We start from the raw sequence: 24,140 nt of genomic DNA, 5'->3' as shown, positions 1-24,140 counted from the left end.
GTTCTCTCATTATAAATGATTAAAAATTTATTACATTATCATATAAAATACTATGCTGAACGCATGTATCCCATCGAACCTGAGATGAAGGAAACAACAGATACAGTTGAGTCTGCCTCATATATATTGACTTACATCTTGAAATTGACAATGAGGGTAGGTTGAAAACAAAACTTTACCACAAAAGATATATTTCAGCTTTCCAATTGTAAACTTAACATTTCTATGTAATAACAAGCAGCGCCTGCAAACGAAATTTATATCTCCAAATTGATACAATATTCTAGGATTTGTATTTCTCAATATATTTTTTTCAATAGACGGTTTCTGCTCACAAGGAAGCTGTTGTGTCAAGAGTTCCCATGGTGATGTCGAAATCGTCCCTTCGTAAGTATTACAGACGCTATCACGAGTTGTTTGACCGTTAGGGAATATTAGTTTTACAGATGAACTATCATGGGTATTTAAATTCGCTTGAAATAGTCAAATTGGTTTTCATGCAACATCTTCTTACATTTCATTTGAGCTATAGTCTGTACAACATTCATATCAGAATTAATCTATTTTAAAATAAAGCACAAACAACAAAATACTGTTTAAATCGAAACTGCTTCTGTCAACCATCTGGTGAACAATACATTTACTTTCAACGTAAAATCAAATTCCACAATCATATGCATCTTTGCTGTCTTTAATCTATACACATGGTTCATGTGATAAGTCGCGACATGTCCAAGGTTCTGGTGGTCCTGGACAAACGGTAAGGTTGGCTGAAATGTAAAAACCAAGTGCAAAGTAATGATTATGAGTTTGCTATTCTTCACTTTTCTTTACAATGATTTATTGAATTTTCAACTAGTTTATAAGGTATTTATTGTTTTACATTTGTAGTTTTGGGGCCATTTATAGCTGACTATCCGGTATTGTTAAAGTCCGTTCGGTGACCTACAGTTGCTAATTGCTCTGTCGTTTGATCTATTGTGGAGAGATGTTTCATTGGCAATAATGCCGCATCTTCTTTTATATATGATAAAGATCTGTTCTATACTGTCAGTAAATGAGAATGAAAAGAAAATATATAGCTTCGAAAAATTCGAGGTCATCTCGTTTTCATTGTTCTAAAGAGATATGGTAAGATTTGCCAAGAGTCCAGTTTTGATTTAACTGATAATTGACTCATATGGAAATTATATTAATTGTAGAAATAACGCACAATCATGAATGAAAGAAGAACGGAAAACAACACGAAAAAGCAATATAACGAATGGCTAACTATACCTATATATCTAATTATTCATTGCAAAAAAAAACAAAACAACCAGCTATTCTATTTAAAACATCACCTAAAAGACAAACTATACTGCAGAAAACATCGCAGTACCTAAAGCATCGTATGAATATTATTTGGTTCCCTCTATATACCTTTGGCCTTTGTGTTCAAGAATGAAGTGTATGTATCTGCCATAGGTTATTCTAACAAAACTGGAAAGTCCGAATTTGCGAAATTAATGAAGGTTAATGAATTGAAAGATTATAGAGAAAAACACGATGTACACATGTCTAGACCTGTGTATATCTTTGATTTGTTTGGCTCTTACAAACGCTAGACAGAAAAGGTTACTTAAATACCCGCATGTTGCAAGGATATAACCAGTCTTTAACAGTTTTATGCGTGAAATGGGAAGCTCAGTTTGTCATTTTGATAAAAAGAAAACAAAGATGGGAAAGACACTCCATAATCTGAACTGTCATTCAAATATTTAGTTTTTTCATTTTGAGTTACAAACTTTGCATTCGAATATCATTTTGCTGTTTTTTCTATGAAAGAGTCTGACTATGCTTTGTTAAGCTTTTCGATGGAATGGAAACACAGATTATTTGTTTCAATATCTAATTATGTCTTCAAAACTTTATAAATATCTTACCGAATACCTCCACCTCGCAGAACTGGAATGTATCATGTACTGATCGTGTTAACCTGAGATAACGTCCATTTATTTCATCACTGCAGCCGATTGTAATAGGTTCATATATTTGTGAAAGAAGTGGAGGTCCAGTGTAGTACCCACAATACAAAGCATCTACTGTCACATCAACTGCACTAAATCTTTCTGAAAAATATATTCGAAAACGAGAACAGATTTCAACTGTAATATTTGAGATAAAACGTTCAAGTTATATGTCATTTCTAATTATTAACAAAGATTTCATTATATAGTTTTGTCACGGTCGGTAATGATTTATAATTGAAAAATATTTTTTCATGAATCAATGAACAAATCCACGAAGATAAATAATATATGAATCCACAGTTACTCACCATAGTGACTTGAATGATCTGTACGTACAGAGATATTAACGAACTTTATAGTATACTTTGCTCCTAAATCCACTTCCCACCAAGTCTCAAATTCTTTGTTAGTATGCACACATGTTCCTTCATAAAAGTCTTGGCTTTCTAATCCATCCACAGCATTACAAGGGCTCCCAAAAACACCAGAATTGTCATAAACCGAGGATTGGGTCGTTTGACGGTGGTAAGCTAAATTGCAGAGTCGGTTATTTCCACTTGTATTGAGCTTATCTATAAGAAATAGAAAGATAACATATATACCAATTCTTCGTATATCTATATGCAATATAAATGTTGTGAATTTCTAAATGTAAGCCAAGGCATAAAGCAGACTTAACTTTATCTGTGGCATTGCGTATTTTAAGTTTGATGGGACAGATAGGTTCAACCTATTGAGATGACATCATCTTTATATAACGGTACTTAAAGTAAAAGGGTATTTGGTAGCTTCTCTTCATCCTCCAAGAAGTCTGCCTGATATGAAAAAAGAAACAAAAAGAGTATACCATATGGTTCTCATAAATGTAAAATGTAAAGTTTGTGTTGAATAATCTTTCCCCGAACGTAACAAGTATGTTATCAATCAATCAAAAAATCAAGCATCTTGAAATTAGAGACTTTAAACAAAATCAAAAATAATAGACTTACGGTGACATAAAGTTTATTACTTCCGTGTCACTTGTAGTCTTTAGTTAATTGTTGTCTCATGGGCTATTATATCATATCTTGTTATTTCTAAATTAAACAGTTAAAACATAATAAGCCTCAAATAACCTGCACCTGGACTTAAAAATCCATCGAAATTTCTCACGATGTATTAAAAGAACCATTAGTTGTTAAATATGAATTGGAGCTCAATTCAAATTATGCCATTATTTTTTTTTTTAAATTCTTAATTATTTATACTTCGTATGCCAACATAATAAGTGTCTTGATTCTTAAACATACTATAGTTTTACATTACATGTTATAATATCAACATGGCCATTAATTAGTTTGTTGAGATTGAAGCACTTTAGAGCGTATATTCAGAAATGTCATATGAATTTAGAAGTAGAAAATGCAATTTCTTGGATTCAATCAAAGAAAGAATTTCAGTTTTACACAAATAACAAATATTTACATTAAATACCAAGACTTATACTTCATTTAAAATATGAGCATATGACTTCAATATACTGGCTTCAAATGCCATTTTACATTAAAATTACAGGAAATATGTCAACGTTAATACATATTGAACTATTGTCGATGTATGCATTATGATTCAATCAAACAAGCATTATTGATTAGCCAATGAATAATCCATGCTATACATTTAAGATGCAATGTGCATAGCAAAGTTCAGAAAGATTCTTAAATATCTGGCTTGCTTTAACCTAAATGACCATTAAAGAGAGGAAAATTCTATGAAATAGTTCCCTACATCCATTAAAATTCCGTGTACTAGTATTTGTGTTTTTCGGCACAATAAACTGATGTCAAATAAAACACAGAAAATAACAAGAGCAAAAGCAAATACACATGCTTTCTTTATCTAGACGATCTGCTTCGTATGTTTATATGTTCAATGATAATGGCCACCATTTAAAGAAATATTAGTATGTATCGGCTTCCGAAAAACATAGAAAAAATATATACCATCTGAACGTTCCTTTCCCACCTAAAACCATCACGATCGCACTCTTAATTACATTTCTCTAAACTAACATCCCCCATGAAGATGGTATTGTAGTCTGTAGTGAGGTCTGGAAATCTCACGGCACCTTACAACGTCTAAGTGAGTACTATAAGTTTGGTCTTTATGATTCATATTGAGACTGCTTCACAGGTGAATAATGATATCATAATTAGTTTTTACAGATCTGTTTTGGAAGTCAATATTTGTCTCCCCTAAACTGTCACCCAAAGCAAAACCAGGAGCATTCCCTACAGTCAGGCCATCATATAAAAGCTGATTTAGTCCACCTATAATACTGTAAAAAGCAATTACAAGAACTTCGCGGACACCTAAAATATCGGGGCTATACAAGAAGAGATATTGACAAATATCATACGGGATGAACGTTTACAACATAAATAGAAGTTCAACAAAAAAGGTGTGTGCTGACATTCCACGTGCAGTATACCAACTCACAACAAAGGCTAGTCATACAGTAGTTTGACTACGTAGACCACTCTGCAATCGCGACCACTCTGTATATTCGAGCAACCTCGACCACAATGACGTGATTACTACTATCATCGACTACATCACTGTTGTTATTGCAAGGAAAAAATCGTCTGGAAAAGATTTTGGATAAGAACAGTTAAAACGTTGGCTCTCCATGGATCAACGAAAAAGTGTAGTTCAATTGCACAGTGCTGTTCTTTTTGGATGCACATCTACGGTCTCTGTTGTAAATACTTAATCAGCGTCAAACTGAAATATTTGATAATATTATCGTACGAGTTCAAATTCCGCAGTGATATTCATTTTGGATGTATCTACGCAGTCTATGGTGTGAATGCTTGACCTAAGTCAATCCTAGATCATCGTTACTTCTAAGAATTTCTGAACATCCGAATCATAATTAAAAAAATAATATACATCTGCCAGAGAAACCTTCTTTTGTTTTTCTACCATTCAAAGTAAACTCAATGTTATCAGCAATTCCAGGGATTAGGTTTTCTAAATGTTTGACCAATTTCAGCGGTTTAGGGTTAATGCAAAGAATTCAAATAGCATTTGTAGTTTTCGTTGTACGGTACTGATTCAACGATCAAAGAGATTTATATACATTCGTTTGATGAGCACAGAATACTGGAACCTTTTCAATAAATAGGTCAGCTGTAACTAATAATGGAAGGGCCGCATTTTACTTGAGAATGAGAACTATACCCTGGAATGGGTGCCACATGTGAAGCAAGATCTGCTTACCTTTCTGGAGCACATGAGATCACCCTCAGTTTTTGGTGAGGTTCGTGTTGCTTAGTCTTTGGTTTTCTATGTTATTTCTTGTGTATTTTTATGTGTCTGCTTGTCTCTTTATTTTTTTACCCATGGTGTTGTCTGTTTGTTTTCAATCTATATGAGTTTGACTGTCCCTCTGGTATCTTTCGCCCCGCTTCTGGACCACGGTAAATAAAAGCAACAGTAGTATACCGCTGTTCAAAACTCATAAATCCATGGAAAAAAAACAAAATCGGGGTAACAAACTAAAACTGAGGGAAACGCATTAAATATAAAAGGAGAGCAACGACACAACATTAAAATGTAACACACACAGAAACGGACTAAGCATTAGACATATAACATCAAAACTAAATACATGAATTTGGGATAGATAAGTACCGTGACACGTCTTATAGTAATGTGAATTCACACTCAAAACTAAGAGAAAACAAACGACACAACGTTAAAATGTAACACACACAGAAACGAACTATAATATAACAATGGCCATATTCCTGACTTGGTACAGGACATTTTTAAAGGAAAAAATGGTGGGTTGAACCTTGTTTTGTGGCATGCCAAACCTCCCTCTTTTATGGCCATGTGAAATATAACATTAAAATGACAACACAACATTACAGGACTACAATATAAATGAATAGGAGAACATAATTGACAAAGAAACACACGAATAATAGCTAACAAAAGGCAACAAGTTTAAAATTTTAATACGCCAGAAAAGCATTTTGTCCACACAAGACTTACTAGTGACGCCCAGATACAAAAGTTTGAAAGCCGAAACAAGTACAAAGTTGAACAGCATCGATAACCAAAAGTTCAAAAAAGTTGTGCCAAAAACGGCCAGGGTTTTCTGTTAAGTACCAGAACATCCCTTTTATTTAGAATAATTTATACTTTTGCAAACAGTAAAGACATAATATTTTGAAACCACATCAATTGTGCGTTATATATTTAATGAAAACATTCAGACTTTTGTTGTGATACTGGGCTAAAATTTACAAAACAGTGCATACAAAGAGAAATACTACCGCTGTTAAGGCTAATGTGTGAGTCATTCAATTTTGAAATGATGAGGGCAGCATGTTTTAAAAGTAAGAGTTATTCCTTTTTATTTTTTTTCTGTTGAAATAGAGGATCATTATTTATATTTCTATATTTCCAAAACATTTTTAAAATGAATAACAAAAGTAGTATAGGCATAGCTGCTAAAACTGAATTATATAAATCAAAATGCATCTTTTCTGCAACTAATATAGCAAAAGCAAGGACGAAAATGAAATAAAAAAGTCTCATATCATGTATCGAGTAAATTTCTATATCTATTATTTACGTCAAAGTCTGAAAATCTCAATGCAAATAATGAGAACCATTGACTAACACCTCATTTGCCCCGTCATCTTAAATTAATTTACGATTATCAAAGAATTTTAAAGATACTTTTGTTATCTTTAACCATGTTGATGACAAATAAAAAGCACTGTAAAACCAGTAAACAGCAATTTACCTGTTCTTACCTTTCTTAGAATTAGTTCTTATCACCATTGCACCCAGAAATGCTTCTGTAACTGGATTACAGCAGGAATCAAGGAAACATGTGTTCTTCTCTATCTCATACGTTGCTGAACAACAAGTCCCATGACTTGAACATAAGCTTGCACATGATATATCGGATGTAGCTTTCTTAATTCCTATTCTTGTTACACTTGTTGCTATTCGATTCCCAGTTTCCAAGATAAAAATGTTCGCATTTGACTGCAAATCAACATAGCGTATTAAAATAAAGACAATCATATAAGCTGTTGGTTTAGTAAATTTAAATTGAAAACTCATTTTTCGATTTCTTTTAAAGTTTAATGTATTAATGTTAAAGTGATACTATCAACGTATTGCCGTCTTTGGTGTTTCTGTCAATTGACAGAATATGTTATTTGAATCCAAATGAAATGTAAGTCTGTTACTACAACTAATTATGATGTGTTTTACATTCATACGCATGCGTAAAGCTTTTGAATATTCAGTGATTGCTTAAATCGATTTGTGTATATATTTAAAGATAGAAATATTTCATTTTGAAAAAAGTAAAATCACAAAAATACCAACTTCCGCGGAAAATTCATAACGGAAAGTCCATAATCAAATGGCAAAACAAAAGCTAAAACATATCAAACGAATGGATACAAACTGTCATACTCCTGACTTGGTACATGCATTTTTTTATGTAGAAAATGGTGAATTAAACTTGGGTTTACAGCTAACTATTGGAAAACTGTTCGAATCAACAAAGCAAAAAATAAATAAAAATGTTTAAACATGTGTTTTCCTCTAACCAAACAGTTTATCTCTGTTTTAAATGTATATGCCATATATGAACATTAGCTTAAAAGACTGTTAAATATATATGTCACATGATATAATAGATTGAACTAAATTATTATTTAATTAATTAAAGTTTAAAATAAACAAATTATTATATGTGTTAACGTGTTTTCTTATAAAATTAAAAAAAAAACTGAATCATGACGAAAGATTGAATGTAGTTAAGCCATCTATCTATACTTTAAACTTTTAAGAAATTATTCGACTGCTCTGTTTATCTACTTCATCTATTTTTGAAAATTGCCATAATCTAGAAACATGTTTAAAGTGCACCATGCATCATGTCATTAGAGAATCAATTCGCTAGATTGAATTCAACTGATAAAGACATCATTCATCTTAATTAAAGGGTTGCAATCCTAGTTTGAGGGTTAATATTTAAATGTGTTCATTTTAGATAAAGTTATCTAGTGCAATAACGACGTAAAGACGAGGTTAAAAATAAAAATAAAACATTTGATATGCAGAGAGTTTATCATCAAAGTGTTATTTTATAACTATACCATGGCCAACATTTGTATATGGTTAATAGCTGGTTGCTAAGATTGATTTCTCAAACAACTGTAGCACACTTATTAGAGGAAATAAAAGAAAGGTTGACATTTCATATTCCAGTTTCTGTCTCAAAGTCTCGAAAATTACAGGCAACACTGTACAAATCAAAGATTTTTATAATGTCAAATGAATTACATAAATATCTAAACGCGAAAAGAAGCATTGAATATTTTCTTTTTCTAATTATACTTTTTGTAGCTTACAATCCAGTTTAGCAAGGTAGATAAGATATATTCAGAGCTAAGGGTAATCCAACTAACATACTATACATTACACTACATATATCTCGTTTGCAATTACTGAAAACAATGGTAGAACTGTTTTATAAGAATCCAAGTTCGAAATAAAATAATCATCAAATACCTTAGTGTTGTCATCAACTGAACCTTATATATTAAGTCGGCTAACGCTTGAGTTTCTTCTCTTAATCCCCATGTGATGTCCTTTAGGCAATGTCGTTGAAATGACAATTTTAGGTTTGTTACTCATTATTGTTCATTTGGGACAACATCAGGATCTTTCATTTTGAAGTATAATTTTTCTATTCACATGGCAAAAAAACATGTAAAATATTCAGACAATGTTTGCCACTAATTAATCGGTTCATCCCTGCTGTAAATGCAAACGCCATACATGGGCAATAGTGTAAAATACTGATATTCACATATTATATATGTTACATGTTACAGTAGGTTTTATTAAATTATGATCTGTAATGAAAGCAGGACTTGGAAAAAGTCATATTTTAAATACGTTTGCTCTGTATTTGTTGTCTTCATTTGACAAAAAACTTTGAGAAACAAAAAGCCGACAACTGACCATTTTGATGCATAAGATAAATTCTGTAGACATTTAACAGTTTAGAAGACATAAATCAGTACACTATATTAAATCTAATGGCAGATAAAAAGGTCAAAATTTATCTGGCAATTCTTTTTGCATTTTTTACAATGATGGTATGTTTTCCATATTTCGCCGAATTTGATTTGATATGTATATGCATTAGAAAAATAACTGTTCAGTGTATGTATTTCAAAGTCAATTAAAACATAGATATTTCAGCGTCAAAAAGTTTTATTACATGGGCAAGTTTAAATATTCACTAATCTTATTATATTCCTTCACTCTGAATCATGACGATAGATTACATGCAGTAACGCATTCTATCGATATATATATCTCATAAACTTTCGAGCAATCTATTGAATGATCTTGTTGTCCATATCTATATTGACGGACTGTAAAACGCAACACTAATTAGTTGAATATTTGTTTCACGAAATCATGATTCATTCTCATAAAACCATTATTCATGCTTGCCACACTTCTTTCTTTTTTTTAAATCATATAACTTACTTGGGGTAATTGAACATACCGAGTTTTGAAAGTCACACTAATTTCCTAGAGTTTTATTTGGAACCCATAAATGTTTTGTTTCTTCATGAAACAATTCTTTCAATCTTTAATCAACAAAGAAACTGAATAAGGCCATACGGATATTGCAGACAGGAGTGCGTAAATTCTGCGTTTTGCATATGCGCCGATCTGCATTTCATTTGTGCCGATTTTTTTCTTTCATTTGCGCCGATTTTTCTTTTCATTTGCGCCGATTTTTTACAGGTAAATTACAGGTGAATGTTATTTCTCATATATCATTACTGTCCTCTTCCGTTAGCCAGTTGTAACATAAATAAACTCATCATAGATACCAGAATCCAAATTTTATATTTACGCCAGACGCGCGTTTCGTCTAAAAAAGACTCTTCAGTGACGCTCGAAAAAAAATGTTAAAAGGGCCAAAAAAAAAAGAACGAAGTTGAAGAGCATTGAGGACCAAAAATTAATAAAAGTTTTGCCAAATACAGCTAAGGTAATCTATTCCTGAGGAAGTGATGACTACTGGGCTGGTGATACCCTCGTGGAATTAACTAACCATGAGGAGCTAGGTGAAAGTAGGATAAATCAATTTAAACGCACTATGTTCACATACTTTAAAATCAACATTAACATTCATAAAAACTGAATACATTAAAATTATAAATCTGTTCTTGTCGAATATTTATAGGCAACACATCTAATATATTAATTTCTTATGATTTCGTCTTTTCCATATTTGCCGTAATTTTCAATATTGAAGTTCATCTTTTCTTTCACTGGCTTACATACTAATACGGGTATTTCTAGAGATTGCATTTTAACATGCGTTACGGCCTAGATTTTCTTAACTGAAACATAAGTGAACATCGTTTATAACCAAATTTTACCAATATACCTTCAAGGTACATGTATAGTACATGTATAAGTATTTGCTCACCTGTGTTGAACAGTAAATGCAATTAGGAGCAAATTTAGAATCGGCGCAAATGAAAAAAAGACAATTTGCAAAATCGGCGCAAATGTCATACGCTCCGTAAATTTGTTGTTAATATAAAATTGCACTTCGAAAACAACTCTAGTTGGCCTTACAACAACGGTACAGGATGAATTGTTAACAACACATGAAAAGCTATTATTTAGTCAATAGAATTCGATTACACAATATCATTTGCGAGACATGTTTACGACCGCCAACTGCTTATCAATATTGTTGTCGAATGCATTGGTTAGACAGATTCACGCCAACATGCTGAAATGCCAAAGAATAGTCTGCGGAAAACATTAGCCCTAAAGTTTAATCCGCAAAATTTACAAAACAGACTGACATGGGTGGACCAGGGTTCAAATCAGAAACTACATAACATAATTCACAGTATGACCAAAATAATTAGCCGTCTTTTTTTTTAATCACGTAACTATGCGTTGGTTTTAGGCTGTCATTGCATTTGACGCGGTGTCACATCGATTGATAAGGGGGAAACCATGATTATAATGCATTCCTCTTGATCTAAACATGAAAGATTACGTTATTCAGTTTTCGAGCTGCAATCTTTTTAAGACCATGAATGAGGTAAATTAATGTATGAAATTAATGTTTATTATATTTTATTTCAGAACTGCATGCATATCTGAAAATAATGATTTGAAAGAATAATCTAGTGCTGCGTATATAAAGATCGTCCGTATATTTGTCATTTTCTAGAAATATATATAAGGGTCACAAACATTATGATTCGTATTTAAAACTTTTAGTAAATTGAATCAACAGACTAAAGAAATCATTTTTTTATTTTATAAAAAGAGTTCAATCCCGGAGGTAGCGTGAATATCGAAATGTAAAATTAAGATGTGCAATGAGACAACTCTCCTCCAGATATAGGTCATAGTATTACTAGATTTAATTCAATAATAATTATAACGGCAATCATCCTTATTACACACATCTTCAAATAGACTGTCATTATGCAAATTAAAACATAAGCTCCGCCCGATCGGTTGAAATAACATTGGTAATACAAAGAAGATATCGCATAGCCAGCTATAAAAAAAGCCCCAAAATGACAAGGGTAAAACAATTCAAACGAGTAAACTAACGGCCTGATAAAAAACAACGTGTTTTTAATATGCAGTTGTATCATCAAAGAGTTACTGTATAACTGCACCTCGGCCAACATTTTAATATGTTTGATAACTAGTTGTTGAGATGGTTTTTTCAAAATACCTAGCTATTTTATTCAAAAGACAATATAACCAACGGAATGACATATCAAATGATATAGTTTCTGTTTTAATTTTCATTTTAATCCGGATCAACGTCACCTAAATTAAAAGCAATACGCTATACAGATTTTTATAATGTCAAATTTTCAAATTTCTTTGTACTTATACTGTCGTTCAATGTCTGGGTTTAGGCGTTCCTGGTGCAAAAGTGTTATGATAAATGAAGAAAAGTGCTGATTTGGAAGCATGCTATTTTCAAGTGTTGTTTTAATAAAATAAAAAAGTAAAATAAAAAAAAAGAATCTGACGAAAATTCAAAACAGAAAGTCCCTTATCAAATGGTAAAATCAACAGTTCAAACACATCATACTTTCCGTTTATAATTTTCGTCGGCATTCGGTATTTTTGTATTTTTGTAAATTAACTTTTTATTTTGCTACTAAGGTTTGGTAGATTCAAACTAAACTCGTTTCATTGTCATAAATTCTGATAATAATTAAACTCTTCATAGATACCAGGATTAAGATAAAAGTTTGAAATTTGGATGACTGTGTGAAGCTTCTAGTTTAAATGTCGATCCGAATATTTTCCGGTTTTTTTTAGTGTCAGTACATAGGTTTTGTCATATCTATAAAAATGGGGTACAGGAGTACTGTATTTTTTTAATGTTAGAATTTATATCAGAAATATGATTGGAATTTTATTTGCAAATAGTAATATATATATAATAGATGTACAGAAAACTGGCTTTTATGTGCATGCTGCCACAGTTGTCTTTTAGGGTTTATTTTACCAAAAGTACTATTAAATTGTAATTTATGTGTAACAGACGATTATTTGCTGAAAGGCATATTAAAACAAATTGTTTCTGAATTTGTTTCACAGCAAGGACATTTTAAGTTTTCAATCTTGACTTAGATATTAGCATTAAAATTTATGCGGGCATGTACTCTTCGAGATAATTGTGAAACAAAACCACTGAATTTACCAAAAATCTTCATACAAATACATAAAAATGATACGTAAATAATATTGAAAATTGGAATAAACAACATATGTTTTCACCCATCACGCAATGTGAACACGCTATTTTATATTGAAAATTAGCATCAGTAAAGGTTTTTGATTATATATTTCAGATGCCGCTGCTTATTGGTATGTTGAATTTTATAGTTTCTTAATTATTATAAGTGCACCAAATGAAACATATATTCAGTCTCAATTCGAAGTAAATTTGCAAAATATTCAATACCATATGTGATATTAATTTTCTGTTGAAACGTAGTTCTTAAAAAAATGTATAACAGATTGAACTGTTCTCAAAATAGTGCATATAAATGTTTGAGTTAGCGGTGGTAAATAGATCCATTGAATTTTGAAATAAAGTAGAAACAGTCAAATTTTATTTCTCACAAGTATAATGTAAATATGGGGTCAATGTACATGACACACTATCTTTATTAAATACACAAATACACAAAAAAAAATAATTTAACGGTTAAACTACCTTCAATGATAACTACAAAATGTTTTACAATAACAGAGACCTCATAAAATAACGTATTAAAGGCAAAAGAAGAACGCCATTTAACAAAACAATCGCCTATTTGTTTTTAATTCAGCAGCACACAATAACTAAAAAAATAACGATAAAACTTATAATCGCTATTTTGTGCATTTTTCCTTTGAACTTTTTTTTGATAATTTTTCATATCATGCTACTCGCTTGAGATGGAAAATTATCGCTAGAAACTAAGGAGGCACGCGGCGTTGCTAATGCAATTGACATGAAGTTCTCATAGGTAAAATAGCGATAAACAGATTAGCATTGGTCATGTCAACTCGATTGCTTTCGCAGAACCGGCTCAAGCGAGAAAATCAATCTCGCTGAGATGACCAACGATAATCTATAAATTACAGATAATCGGTTTAAACCGAACACTAAAAACACTTTATTTTTTCACTTAAAAGCCTTTTGACCTGTGTATCATTCGTTCACTTTTCTTTATTCTTGAAGTTTTCTATATCATAATATTTACCCTAAACTTGTCAGACAATTTCTTGGTAGAGGTACAGAAATGATATTGACTATATTTGGCATCATGTAGCTTCATGTATCCCTAGTTATCTTACCTTCTATACATTTCTAGGAATATGATTGGTTAAGAGCGTCCACGTGAAGACCGTGTATATTCAATATTAGGTTAGTAGGGAGGCGGGGATTAATTCAATACACGATTAGTAGTGGATTTACGACTTTGGCACTGTTTGTTTATTTAAAAGTATTGAAAGTTCTGTTTAATATTGTTATATCAAGGTTGTTGATAATAAATAGTTATTGTTTGCATTAGTTTTTAGTACTGACCAGTTGAAGAAGGTTCTTAAAATTGAAAACTTGAACACTTTAATATAGAAATAAGATGTTATGATAGCAAATGAGACAACTCTAGTCTTAATTAATACAACAAATAAAGATAGTCGGTAAGATAAATTCGTTACATAGTCTGCTAGTGACCTAATATGATATATACGGGTAAAGTAAATTCCATATGGGGTTCGAGCTTCGCTCCCATCACATATGGAATTTACTGACCCCGTATATATCATATTAGGTCACTAACACACTATGTAACTAATAATGTGCATTCAACATTTTGAAAAAAAAAGACTCTGATTTGATTTAATTCAACAGCTCTTTTATATAAGATAGTTATATCATCGTAGAAAAATCGTAAGTTTCTAATTTATGCAACACAAGATGTCCATACCTAGTGACCATGCTAGTTCGGCACACCGTTTTTTTCCCATCTCAACAAAAGGATGGTTTTTACAGATAGAGTTGTTCAAAGAAAAGGAATTTCCCTTTCAAATTATTTTTAAAAACTTTAATCGATATATATATATATTGAATAAGAAAAAAGAATATTATTATTTCTCTTTCTGATTTAATTCCAAGGAGAGACTCTCTTACCTAATTGGTGAGGCTCAAATTAGGAACATTCCTAGTTATGTTTCACCCCTACGATTTACATGTTATAAGGACTATGACCCATTCATACTGTTTTTATCTGAATAATAAACTGCTACTATTTGTGTGACTTTCATGTTAGCATTCTTACTCATGATTACTAAATATTTGTTGTATTATTTTTCCCGGAATTTTCCAGCCTGCACTTGTATCACAGCTACAATGTATTGTTTACCAAATAATCTTACGATGATTTAAAGCAAAAGAATATGAATAACCCAAAATTATACGATTAGGTAAACACAAAAACTCAAAGATACTTTGAAATGTGGTTTAATAAAGAAACTTGTATTATTAAGTCATCAATTTATTTAAGTGTAACTTGAACCTTTATAGGCAAGGCAGCTAGAATAGAGTCAAACAAAATAAATAGTTTATATGTTCCATTACTAAAATCACATAAATCAAAATATACATCAAATGATTATCAGTAATGTTATTATCCGCATATATCCTCTACTAAACTAGTGTATCCATCAAACAATCGAATGTCACTCGTACATTCACTTAAATAATCCAAATAATATGATTGCGAATCGTAACTTTTATAGCACTAGATATAATCCTTCTCTACAAATGTTCGCTCCCCATGGTTCCGTATTCCCGGCCTATTTATACCGATTCTCGTCGGATCCATGGACGGATCTCCTGACGGATCTCCCGGTGGATCTCTTGGGCTCCGACTGGATGTTCAATGAAAGAAATACGCAACATAAGCCAGTTTTGACAAGTCAGGGTATCCTTTTAGATTAGAGTAACTGCGGAATAATCAATCCAATTCCAAACCATCAGCTAAAAAAGTGTTAACCTGTACTAGCTCAAGCTCGTTAATAATATTCCTTATAAGAAAGACTAATTTTATGCTTTTCTATACCGACACAATCGCCATTTAACGACGAAGAGAGAGAGAAAGATAATACATAATAACCGTTAGCAGATTGTATGATAGACTTAAAGATTAATTCTCAACATTGTATTCTTTTATTTACTGTTTATCTAAAAATGAATAAGAAGGCCATTCTTTGTATCTTATATACGACACTGTTGATTATCCCAGCTACGATTTTAGGAAGAGATGTCAACAAGAAAGAAAAAAAAGCGGAATGCAGGTGTATTACCATTTGTAGCGTACGCAGTTTTGACAGTCGCACTTCCAGTATTTATTGTTTTGGTATCAGCCTATAGCACTTGGACATTTATCAGATATCATATTCGTAAGTATTATGTAAATTAATCTGGTGTAGTGCAATATCAAAATGTTGAAGTCTTGAGAAAACATTATGTTTTATACCCTGTATTTTAGTTTTGATGAGGATGTCAGCAATGATTTGCCAAAGAAATATCTCTACGTTCTGTGTTTCATTCAATCTATCCTAACAACCTCGGCGTAATACGACAAACAAAAAAAAACTAAAATATGCATTACATATACAATGTAACATATTTAATATTGACATTTTATGACGACTTTTGTGAAACATGTTAAAATCGAGATAACTGATTGCAGTTTGTTTTCTTCTGCAAATGTTACTTTATTTGTATTTGGAATTAGGGGTTGACGTCATAAAACTCAGAGCACAAAAATCATGCTTGAAACATGAAATCAGAAATTTTTATTGGTTGATTTTGGAGTATGGGTACAAAAAACTAACGCTTTCATCCAAATAAAATAAAATCGTTCTTCATTGATACTAAGTTATAGTATAAAAACAAAATAAATTCAGCAGTGAAGTTCACAAACATGGCTTACAGTATTTTTGTCTTACAGATTCACGAAATGACAATCATTTCTGTGCCAAGTACTGGGCTTGGTATCATCCAAAGTGTTTCCGAAAGGAGTACCCTGACTGGTACCATCGTAATGTTTGTGGATTTTACAAATGTTGACTTTATAGATAAGCATCCTTCAGATATGACAGAATGACTTGTAATAACAAATCAACATCCAACATTTGCAGAAGTACTAACAACAAGCTTAAACCTAACTACAATACCATAATTAAAAAAAAGATGAAGATTTTGGATCGTTTATTTATAAACTGTTCAAATTGAAAATAAATATTGATATTATTAATGTCGCATTGTTTTGTTTAATTCTTAATATCTGGGTACTTTTTACCCAACACCGATAAGCTGACATGGATATATTGTCACCAATTCACCAACTGCCTCATATGTCGGTTGATTGATTTTTGTTACAAAAATGTTTTATACCGACTTCCTTCATTGATTACCCTGCATCTCTTTTTATTTGTTTTTACTACGTAGCTTTTTGTTAAGTATATAGTAGAATATACGAAGTTTGTGATACATTTTTCTTTGTACCGTGTTCAAATTTTGGATTCGGAATATTTACGATTATTAATGTATCTTTAAACATCATACAATTAACCTTAAAACTATCTGATGGTTCCTCAAGAACTGTCATTCGAATTGTGTGGATACAAAAAAAAACCTGTTTGATATTGATTTTTGAGTGCAGCAATTCCATTCTGACATATAAATCTTCATCAAACTCGCTTGAAGCTAAAGAATGAATTAGAAATACAAATCAACTCATAAGGCCAAGAGGGACTTCAACATGTTTTTCCTAACAATTGAAATCATTAGAATCTGAAAATTGCAAACGTATCGATAAATTTAATCCAAAGACAAGCATATTTTGTTTCTACGGAAACAATGATATAAAATACAAAGGAAGCTCTTGTATATATTGTTCTCAGAAAACAGAAGTTAAAAAATAAGTCAATGTATGTTATAATGTTCTTCCTAATAGAAAAATAGATAAGAAAATCCAGAAAACATTTCTACATAATTTAATTTTGGATGTAACGCGTCTTCTGATTGGCTGACGTTATTTTGTTATCAGCCAATAGACATAATTTAGTCATGTGACCGTGACGTCATCAACATTTTTTCATGGTTTTCTACGGTTTAAAATGGAATTTAGAATTAAATTATAAGAAATGACTGTAATATTTTTTCTGTCTATTCGAAATAACATAACAAATGTGGTGTCCACTGTTAAATAACCCGCTACGCGCGTTATTCAGTGTGCACCTAATTTTTTATGTTATTTCTTCATAGACAGAAAAAATATTACAGTCATTTCTTAAAGAGCAATGCGATGTCACACAAAATAAGAGTTTATAATATTCCCGTCGACACTGGTTGTCGTATGTTACGTACTGTACTTTTTCTACATTTGGAAATTAGGCCAACAATAGTTTATTGATGTTCAAATCGAACAAACGTATTTAAAAAGAGTGGGGAAGATACCAAGAAAACGTTTAAACATGAAGAACCGAAGAGAAACTTACAGCGAAAACAATAGTTTAACAATGTTCAAATCTCACAAATAGATTTAAAAAGTGGAAAGGGGGGGGGGGGACATTTAAACCTCAAAAGCCGAAAAGATACTTACAACGAAAACAAAAGATGTATGAAAATACAAAACACTATTAAGAAAAATAAAGACCTGAAAACACAAAACCTTAACAAAACTAAGGTTCATCTGAGGTGCTCCGATAGGTTAAACAGAAACTGCTACCCTTTGGTGACACCTACCAAAAATATGAATCAAGGTAACTAACAACAATTGAAGGATAGCTGGGTGTGTATCTTCTACTTTGCATGCATCACCCAACATGCGAATACACACTTCTTAAAATATGTTATACCTACCGATATAAAATAGAAAATGTTATGTTCAAATGTAAATGAAAATGATGTTAACAGGCATTTCATTAACAAATTTTCTTTGGAACTGTGTCTCATTCTCCCCCCCCCCCCACTTCCATTATGTTGGTGTTTGTTCTGGTTACCTAATATCAAAAGTGTGTATGAGCTTAAACATAGAGACCAATACCATGCTTGTCGATGAATTTGACAATAAGGTAGCAAAATTTAATGTTCAATCTATTTCTTAAATAAAAAAGAACATTTCTTTTTTTCAGAATTAAATTATTTGTCTTTTTTACATTTTTTCGAGTATTTATGTTAATTACGCGAAAATAACGTTTTATAAATGGAAAGTTTGTACCTTTCCGGCTTTACCTTCATTAGGAACACCAAATTAAAAAAAAATTGCACACAAGAATTTATAAGTACTTGCATAATTTAAGTGCTATATGATCAAAAGTTACATAAGTATTCAAACACTGTGATATCATTAGATATCAGATTAAATATGTAACACAGTAACAGACGAAAACCACTGAGTTAAGACTTGGGAGAGGCACATACAAAGTGTATGATGTGGGGGGGGGGGGGGGTTAAACATATTAGCGGGATCCCAACCCTTCCCTTAGCCGGGAAAGTAGTGCAACAGCACAACATAAGAACGAACTATAAAAATGAGATGAAAAAGGTTAAAATAGTCAGATGAGTATAATTATATAGAAAAAATGTCGTCAGGAATATGAAAGCTCAAACACATCAAACGAATGGATAACAAAAGTCATATTCCTGACTTGGTACAGGTATTTTCTTATGTAGAAAATGGTAGATTGAAACTTGTTTTATACCTAGCTAAAACTCTCACTTGTATGGCAGTCGCATCAAATTTCTTTATAGCGATAACGACGCGTGAGCAAAACAAACAGACACAATATTTAAAATATCAAAAATAGGGAAACAGCAGGCAAAATTGTGTAATCATCTCAATCACTATAAAAATTAATAAATGTTACAAAGAAGCACAAAAAGACATGGATCAAATTTAACAACCTCATGTTGCTTTTTTTTTAAATTTTACTATCATTATGTTATTTATCTATGTAAAATCACCTATAGATTGTACTGGGACCGAATCCTTACCCTGACAGACACATGGCTAGATTAACATTAACTTTGACGTATAATCGCGTTTTTGACGTCCCACAGGCAGATACGAAATAATTTTGTCCTTCAAAGTATGACAGGATTCATAAGTACAGGACTTTTCGTTTTGAATTTTCCTCGGAGTTCAGAATTTTAAAGTGATTTTACTTTCTTTTTGCTTTAATTTCCGGGCACGGTAAACACCATCTCCGTAAAATATGGATTTGCTATCCCGTTTTAAATAAGTTTTCTATATGTACTAGTAGGTTCCTTCGGGTAAATTTTTACGTCTTCTTTTTAGTTTTGTCTGGCGAATAAAATAAGGATAGTGTATTAAAGTTGTGTTTCAAGTTTATATATTTAAGCTCATTATATGACAACCTTTTTGCTTACTCTTTTCGTACAGAAGTGATATTATCAGTAGTTAAAACGTTGCCAGCTGTAATATGTTTAAAAGGAGAACTTGCATAGGTGCTATCAGGAGCATTAGCTATAGACTTATAGTATTAAAAATTCAGATCCTGCAAGTAATAATTAGGTCGTAATTTGCGAAGTAATATAGGTGATTGCATAGACTATATTAGATAGGTATGTAGATTACAATGATGACCGATGTTTGAAAAAGAGAGTTGGAGATTGAATATCGTTTCTCGTTTTCCTCTTTTCTAATACCAACCGGTTTTAAAAGCATATAATTATGTACAATATCCGAACTGATACTGTAGTATGTAATTATTATGTCTCTGTTTTGTTCACATTGTTGTCAATATAATGGAACTTTATGCGGCTGTCATACAAGTAAAGGTTTAGCTAGCTATTACACGGCCGACACTCGGCTAACCGAGAGATTGGTCGGTTAATCTATATTGAGTATGTGGCTATATCGGCGGTGGGTCTGTTAATCGGGTTGGCTAAAGTCTGTTAATCAGGTGTTATCGAGGAAATCATTGGAAATTCTGCATGTTTCATTGTATAACTTTTTAAATATATGTTTATCATATAAATTATCCATGTCTAACAAAACAATTCAATGTACCGAATCCAGTGGTGTAATTATTATTTTTCTAGCTTCGATGTACGATCTATAAAATGAAAAGGCGTGTTACTCATCAATAAATTTATACACATTTTACACACACAAAATGTACACAAAAAGACACGTTGGTTGAATTTACTTGCATGCGATATTTTGAACATCGAACAAAGACAGGCATTATGTTTGTCAACCAAATTGATATCATTGTGTGAAAAATCTACACAAAAATCTGTATTTTGGTGACATAAATCAATCTTTATTTAAAACCTGGTCTGTTAATGGGTCGGATGTATAAAACCCGGTCTGTTAATTGGTCTGTTAAGAGTTACGAATGGCAACAAAAGTATAATTTTATTGCTGTATGGGGTGTTATCGGATAAAATGGGTAGGCTCAAGACGAGTGGCTAAAATATACGGAAACAACACATGAGCAATGAAACATAATATATACGGAAACACTGACATGAACAATGAATTTAGGTCATGAATATTGAAAACTGATATAAAAAAGTGTAATATTAAAGTATTATTATACATCATGTTAAAATGCCATATTTTGATTGCCTAATACGAAGGTTTTAATTTACTCTATCACATGGCTGAGCGGGTGACAATTTTTTTGGAATGTCACCCTCTCGGCTAGACCAATCAAAAATCGGCATTTAAACGACAATGAATTGAATCTACATCAAGTTATTTTATAGACAATGCTTAAAGTTCTAATTTACTATACAACGAAGCGTGGAACGACTCAAACTTATTTCTTTTACAATTGTTGGAAAAACGTATTTCACTTGTTAATATTTTTACTTTAAAACCTATAAATCATTGTGTGTTATGCTTATTGTTGATATTAAACGCATTCGTTCACCATCGATGGGTTTCAACTGGTGATGTACATTTCATCATGTTCATTGTGATGTATATTTCTCAGCCAGATATGAGGCCTTTTGAAAGGGGTATTTACCCAAAATTTAAATAAAATAAAGAACAATAACAAAATAACAACAATTGAAAATATTTTTTTTCTTAATAGCAGAGCTTTTTTCCCTGTTTCGGGCCTAATCCTTGTATCGTTTATATGTCAAGTCAATGCACTACTATTGTCTATTTACTTCACTTCTGATGATTTTTCAAATACCCGTTACGCTGTCAAGTACGTGACTACATAGAAAATACTTTATAATAAAAATCATCTGTTAAAGAAAATGATGATAGGACATTCATTATAATAAATCAAATATCACATAGCCTTGGCTTCGCCGCGGTTGACAATGTTTTCTCGGGACCCAATCTGCTCTATCACCCTCTCAGCTATGTGTTACATTTTTGTATTTATATCTTATCACATATTTGTTATGGATACGGATACATTTTTAAGATTTACCTGTTATGTTTCATTAAATTGTTATAATTGAACTTTTTTTCCCTCTTTTCTGCAACACTTAAATATGTGATAAATAGCTTAAAGATTATAACATGTTTTTCCATATTTGCCCTGGTATCATCCCTCGATCCATATCGACCCTCGGCTAAAGCCTCGAGGCCGATATGGGAGTCTCGGGATGATACCAGGGCTAATATAGAAAAGGGCATGTTATAATCTATACATATTGATTTCATCCAAGAATGGTCGCATATATCATGTGGATTCTGTTTAGGTTGTCATGAATGACACTAATTTGTATCTAAATTGGTATTAACCAGTATATAAATCAGAGATAAACGTCGTAATGTAACTAAACATCAGTAAGTAAAATATATTGGGATGCTAGAATATATAAAGAATAAAGAAATAATAATGAGTAAGATAAAATAAAATGTAGAGAAAAGTAACAGACAATTTAAAGAATATAGAAATAAACAACACCCCCAATCCGGACCCTCATTGTATACACGAGAATCTGGATGGAAACACAGAATATATAGAATAATAGATAAGGACAGTAGGAAGTGATGCATTAATAAAAAAAGATAGAAAAAAAATAATAACTGTTTGAGAATAAAGACATGAAACTTCCCTTGGTGTTGAAACAGTAACGGATTGCTATGTACTCATATTGGTAATAAATGCTAAAAGTTTACATGCGGACAACTGCAGTTCTCCTCTGCACCTATGTAGAAAGGAACTAAACGGAATAAAATGAATTAAAACTTAAGATAACCAAATGTAGCTGCATTCGCTCCTTTCCATTTACTTCTTTAGACTGATTTGTAAACAACAGATGATTCAGTAATAGAAGAAAAGAACCAATCGAATGATGTTAACGATTTAGAGTTTAACGTCCAGTGACAAATAGCATGTGCATATGAGAACGACAGCACGTTATATGTACCCTGTGTTGTATTAGAAAGACACTTTCGGACGGATTTGAGAACGTGCTACTTTGAACAGACACAAAAATTAAGGCTGAAGAAAACGTTAATAATAGATTCATGCATATTCCAGCAGGCAATCCATATCCATATATTGAAGTGACACACTCCTTAATAAAATGCAAAGGAAGTCAAAATAAAAATGTTCTTACTAGAAGGATACTGTTGCAGCGTATTGTCATTTTTTTTACTCAAGAGCATCTCATTCTTAACTTTTTCAAAGGGAAAATATAAAGGTAGCACAACTATTGCCGTGGCTAAATAACTCTTAACTGACACAATTTCAATTGTCCAACCCATTAACAGACTTTATTCCCATAATGTTCACTAAAACGTGGTATTACTGACGTTATATTACAATTATGAAATATTTACTAATTTCAATTTATATTTTAGAACCAAAGTAGGATTTTGTGTCCTTTAAATGATATCTAAAATTGTTTTTTCGCCTTTCATTACAAAAATTGCTATGCGTATAAGCATAAATACTACATACTTGCGCGACGCCTTTTAGTTTTACTGAAAACTGCGCCGACTATGAAATGTTGGAAAATGTTCTATGATATATATCATTTTGTCAGACACTTTTCTTTTTTTGATTTGATTCTTATAATGTACCTAAAATCTGTATATTAAATAGATTTTAATATTAAAATTGTGCGTTTTACTCTTAACAGACGTATAACCAACCCGATTAACAGACCAACCGCCGATATAGCCGCATACTCAATATAGATTAACCGACTATCTCTCGGTTAGCCGAGTGTCGGCCGTGTATTAAATCAGGTTTAATCCACCATATTCAACATTAGAAAATGTCTGTACCAAGTCCGGAATATGACAGTTGTTATTCATTCGTTTGATGTGTTTGAGCTTTTGATCTTGCCATTTGATAGGGACTTTCCGTATTGAGTTTTCAACGGCGTTCTGTATTTTTGTGATTTTACTTTTTTATGCACTGATCAATTTCTCGAAGAATCGGGTAGTTTTATTCAACAATGGGCACAAGTTGTGTCGTTCTTAAGAAGCAAGTGTGATGACG

The 24,140-nt window shown here is 31.8% G+C and overlaps 1 protein-coding gene and 1 pseudogene across 1 annotated transcript; one reads left to right on the top strand and one right to left on the bottom strand.

The window, feature by feature from the left end:
• Nucleotides 1-66: 66 nt before the first annotated feature.
• On the bottom strand, nt 67-7,058 carry LOC143045301 (fucolectin-like). The gene is made up of 4 exons (XM_076217766.1): nt 6,824-7,058; nt 2,321-2,584; nt 1,926-2,111; nt 67-770 (listed from the first exon to the last, which is right to left on the bottom strand). The coding sequence occupies exons 1-4, from the start codon at nt 6,849-6,851 to the stop codon at nt 697-699; spliced, it is 552 nt and encodes a 183-aa protein (XP_076073881.1). The 5' UTR covers nt 6,852-7,058; the 3' UTR covers nt 67-696.
• An 8,462-nt stretch (nt 7,059-15,520) lies between these two features.
• LOC143054546 (big defensin-like) lies at nt 15,521-16,937 on the top strand (annotated as a pseudogene).
• The last annotated feature ends 7,203 nt before the right edge of the window (nt 16,938-24,140 follow it).

Source organism: Mytilus galloprovincialis, chromosome 1, assembly GCF_965363235.1.
Source record: "Mytilus galloprovincialis chromosome 1, xbMytGall1.hap1.1, whole genome shotgun sequence".
In the NCBI taxonomy this organism is placed as follows: domain Eukaryota; kingdom Metazoa; phylum Mollusca; class Bivalvia; order Mytilida; family Mytilidae; genus Mytilus; species Mytilus galloprovincialis.
The sequence above is the reverse complement of the archived record's forward strand: the minus strand, read 5'-3'. Positions and strand labels throughout refer to the sequence as shown.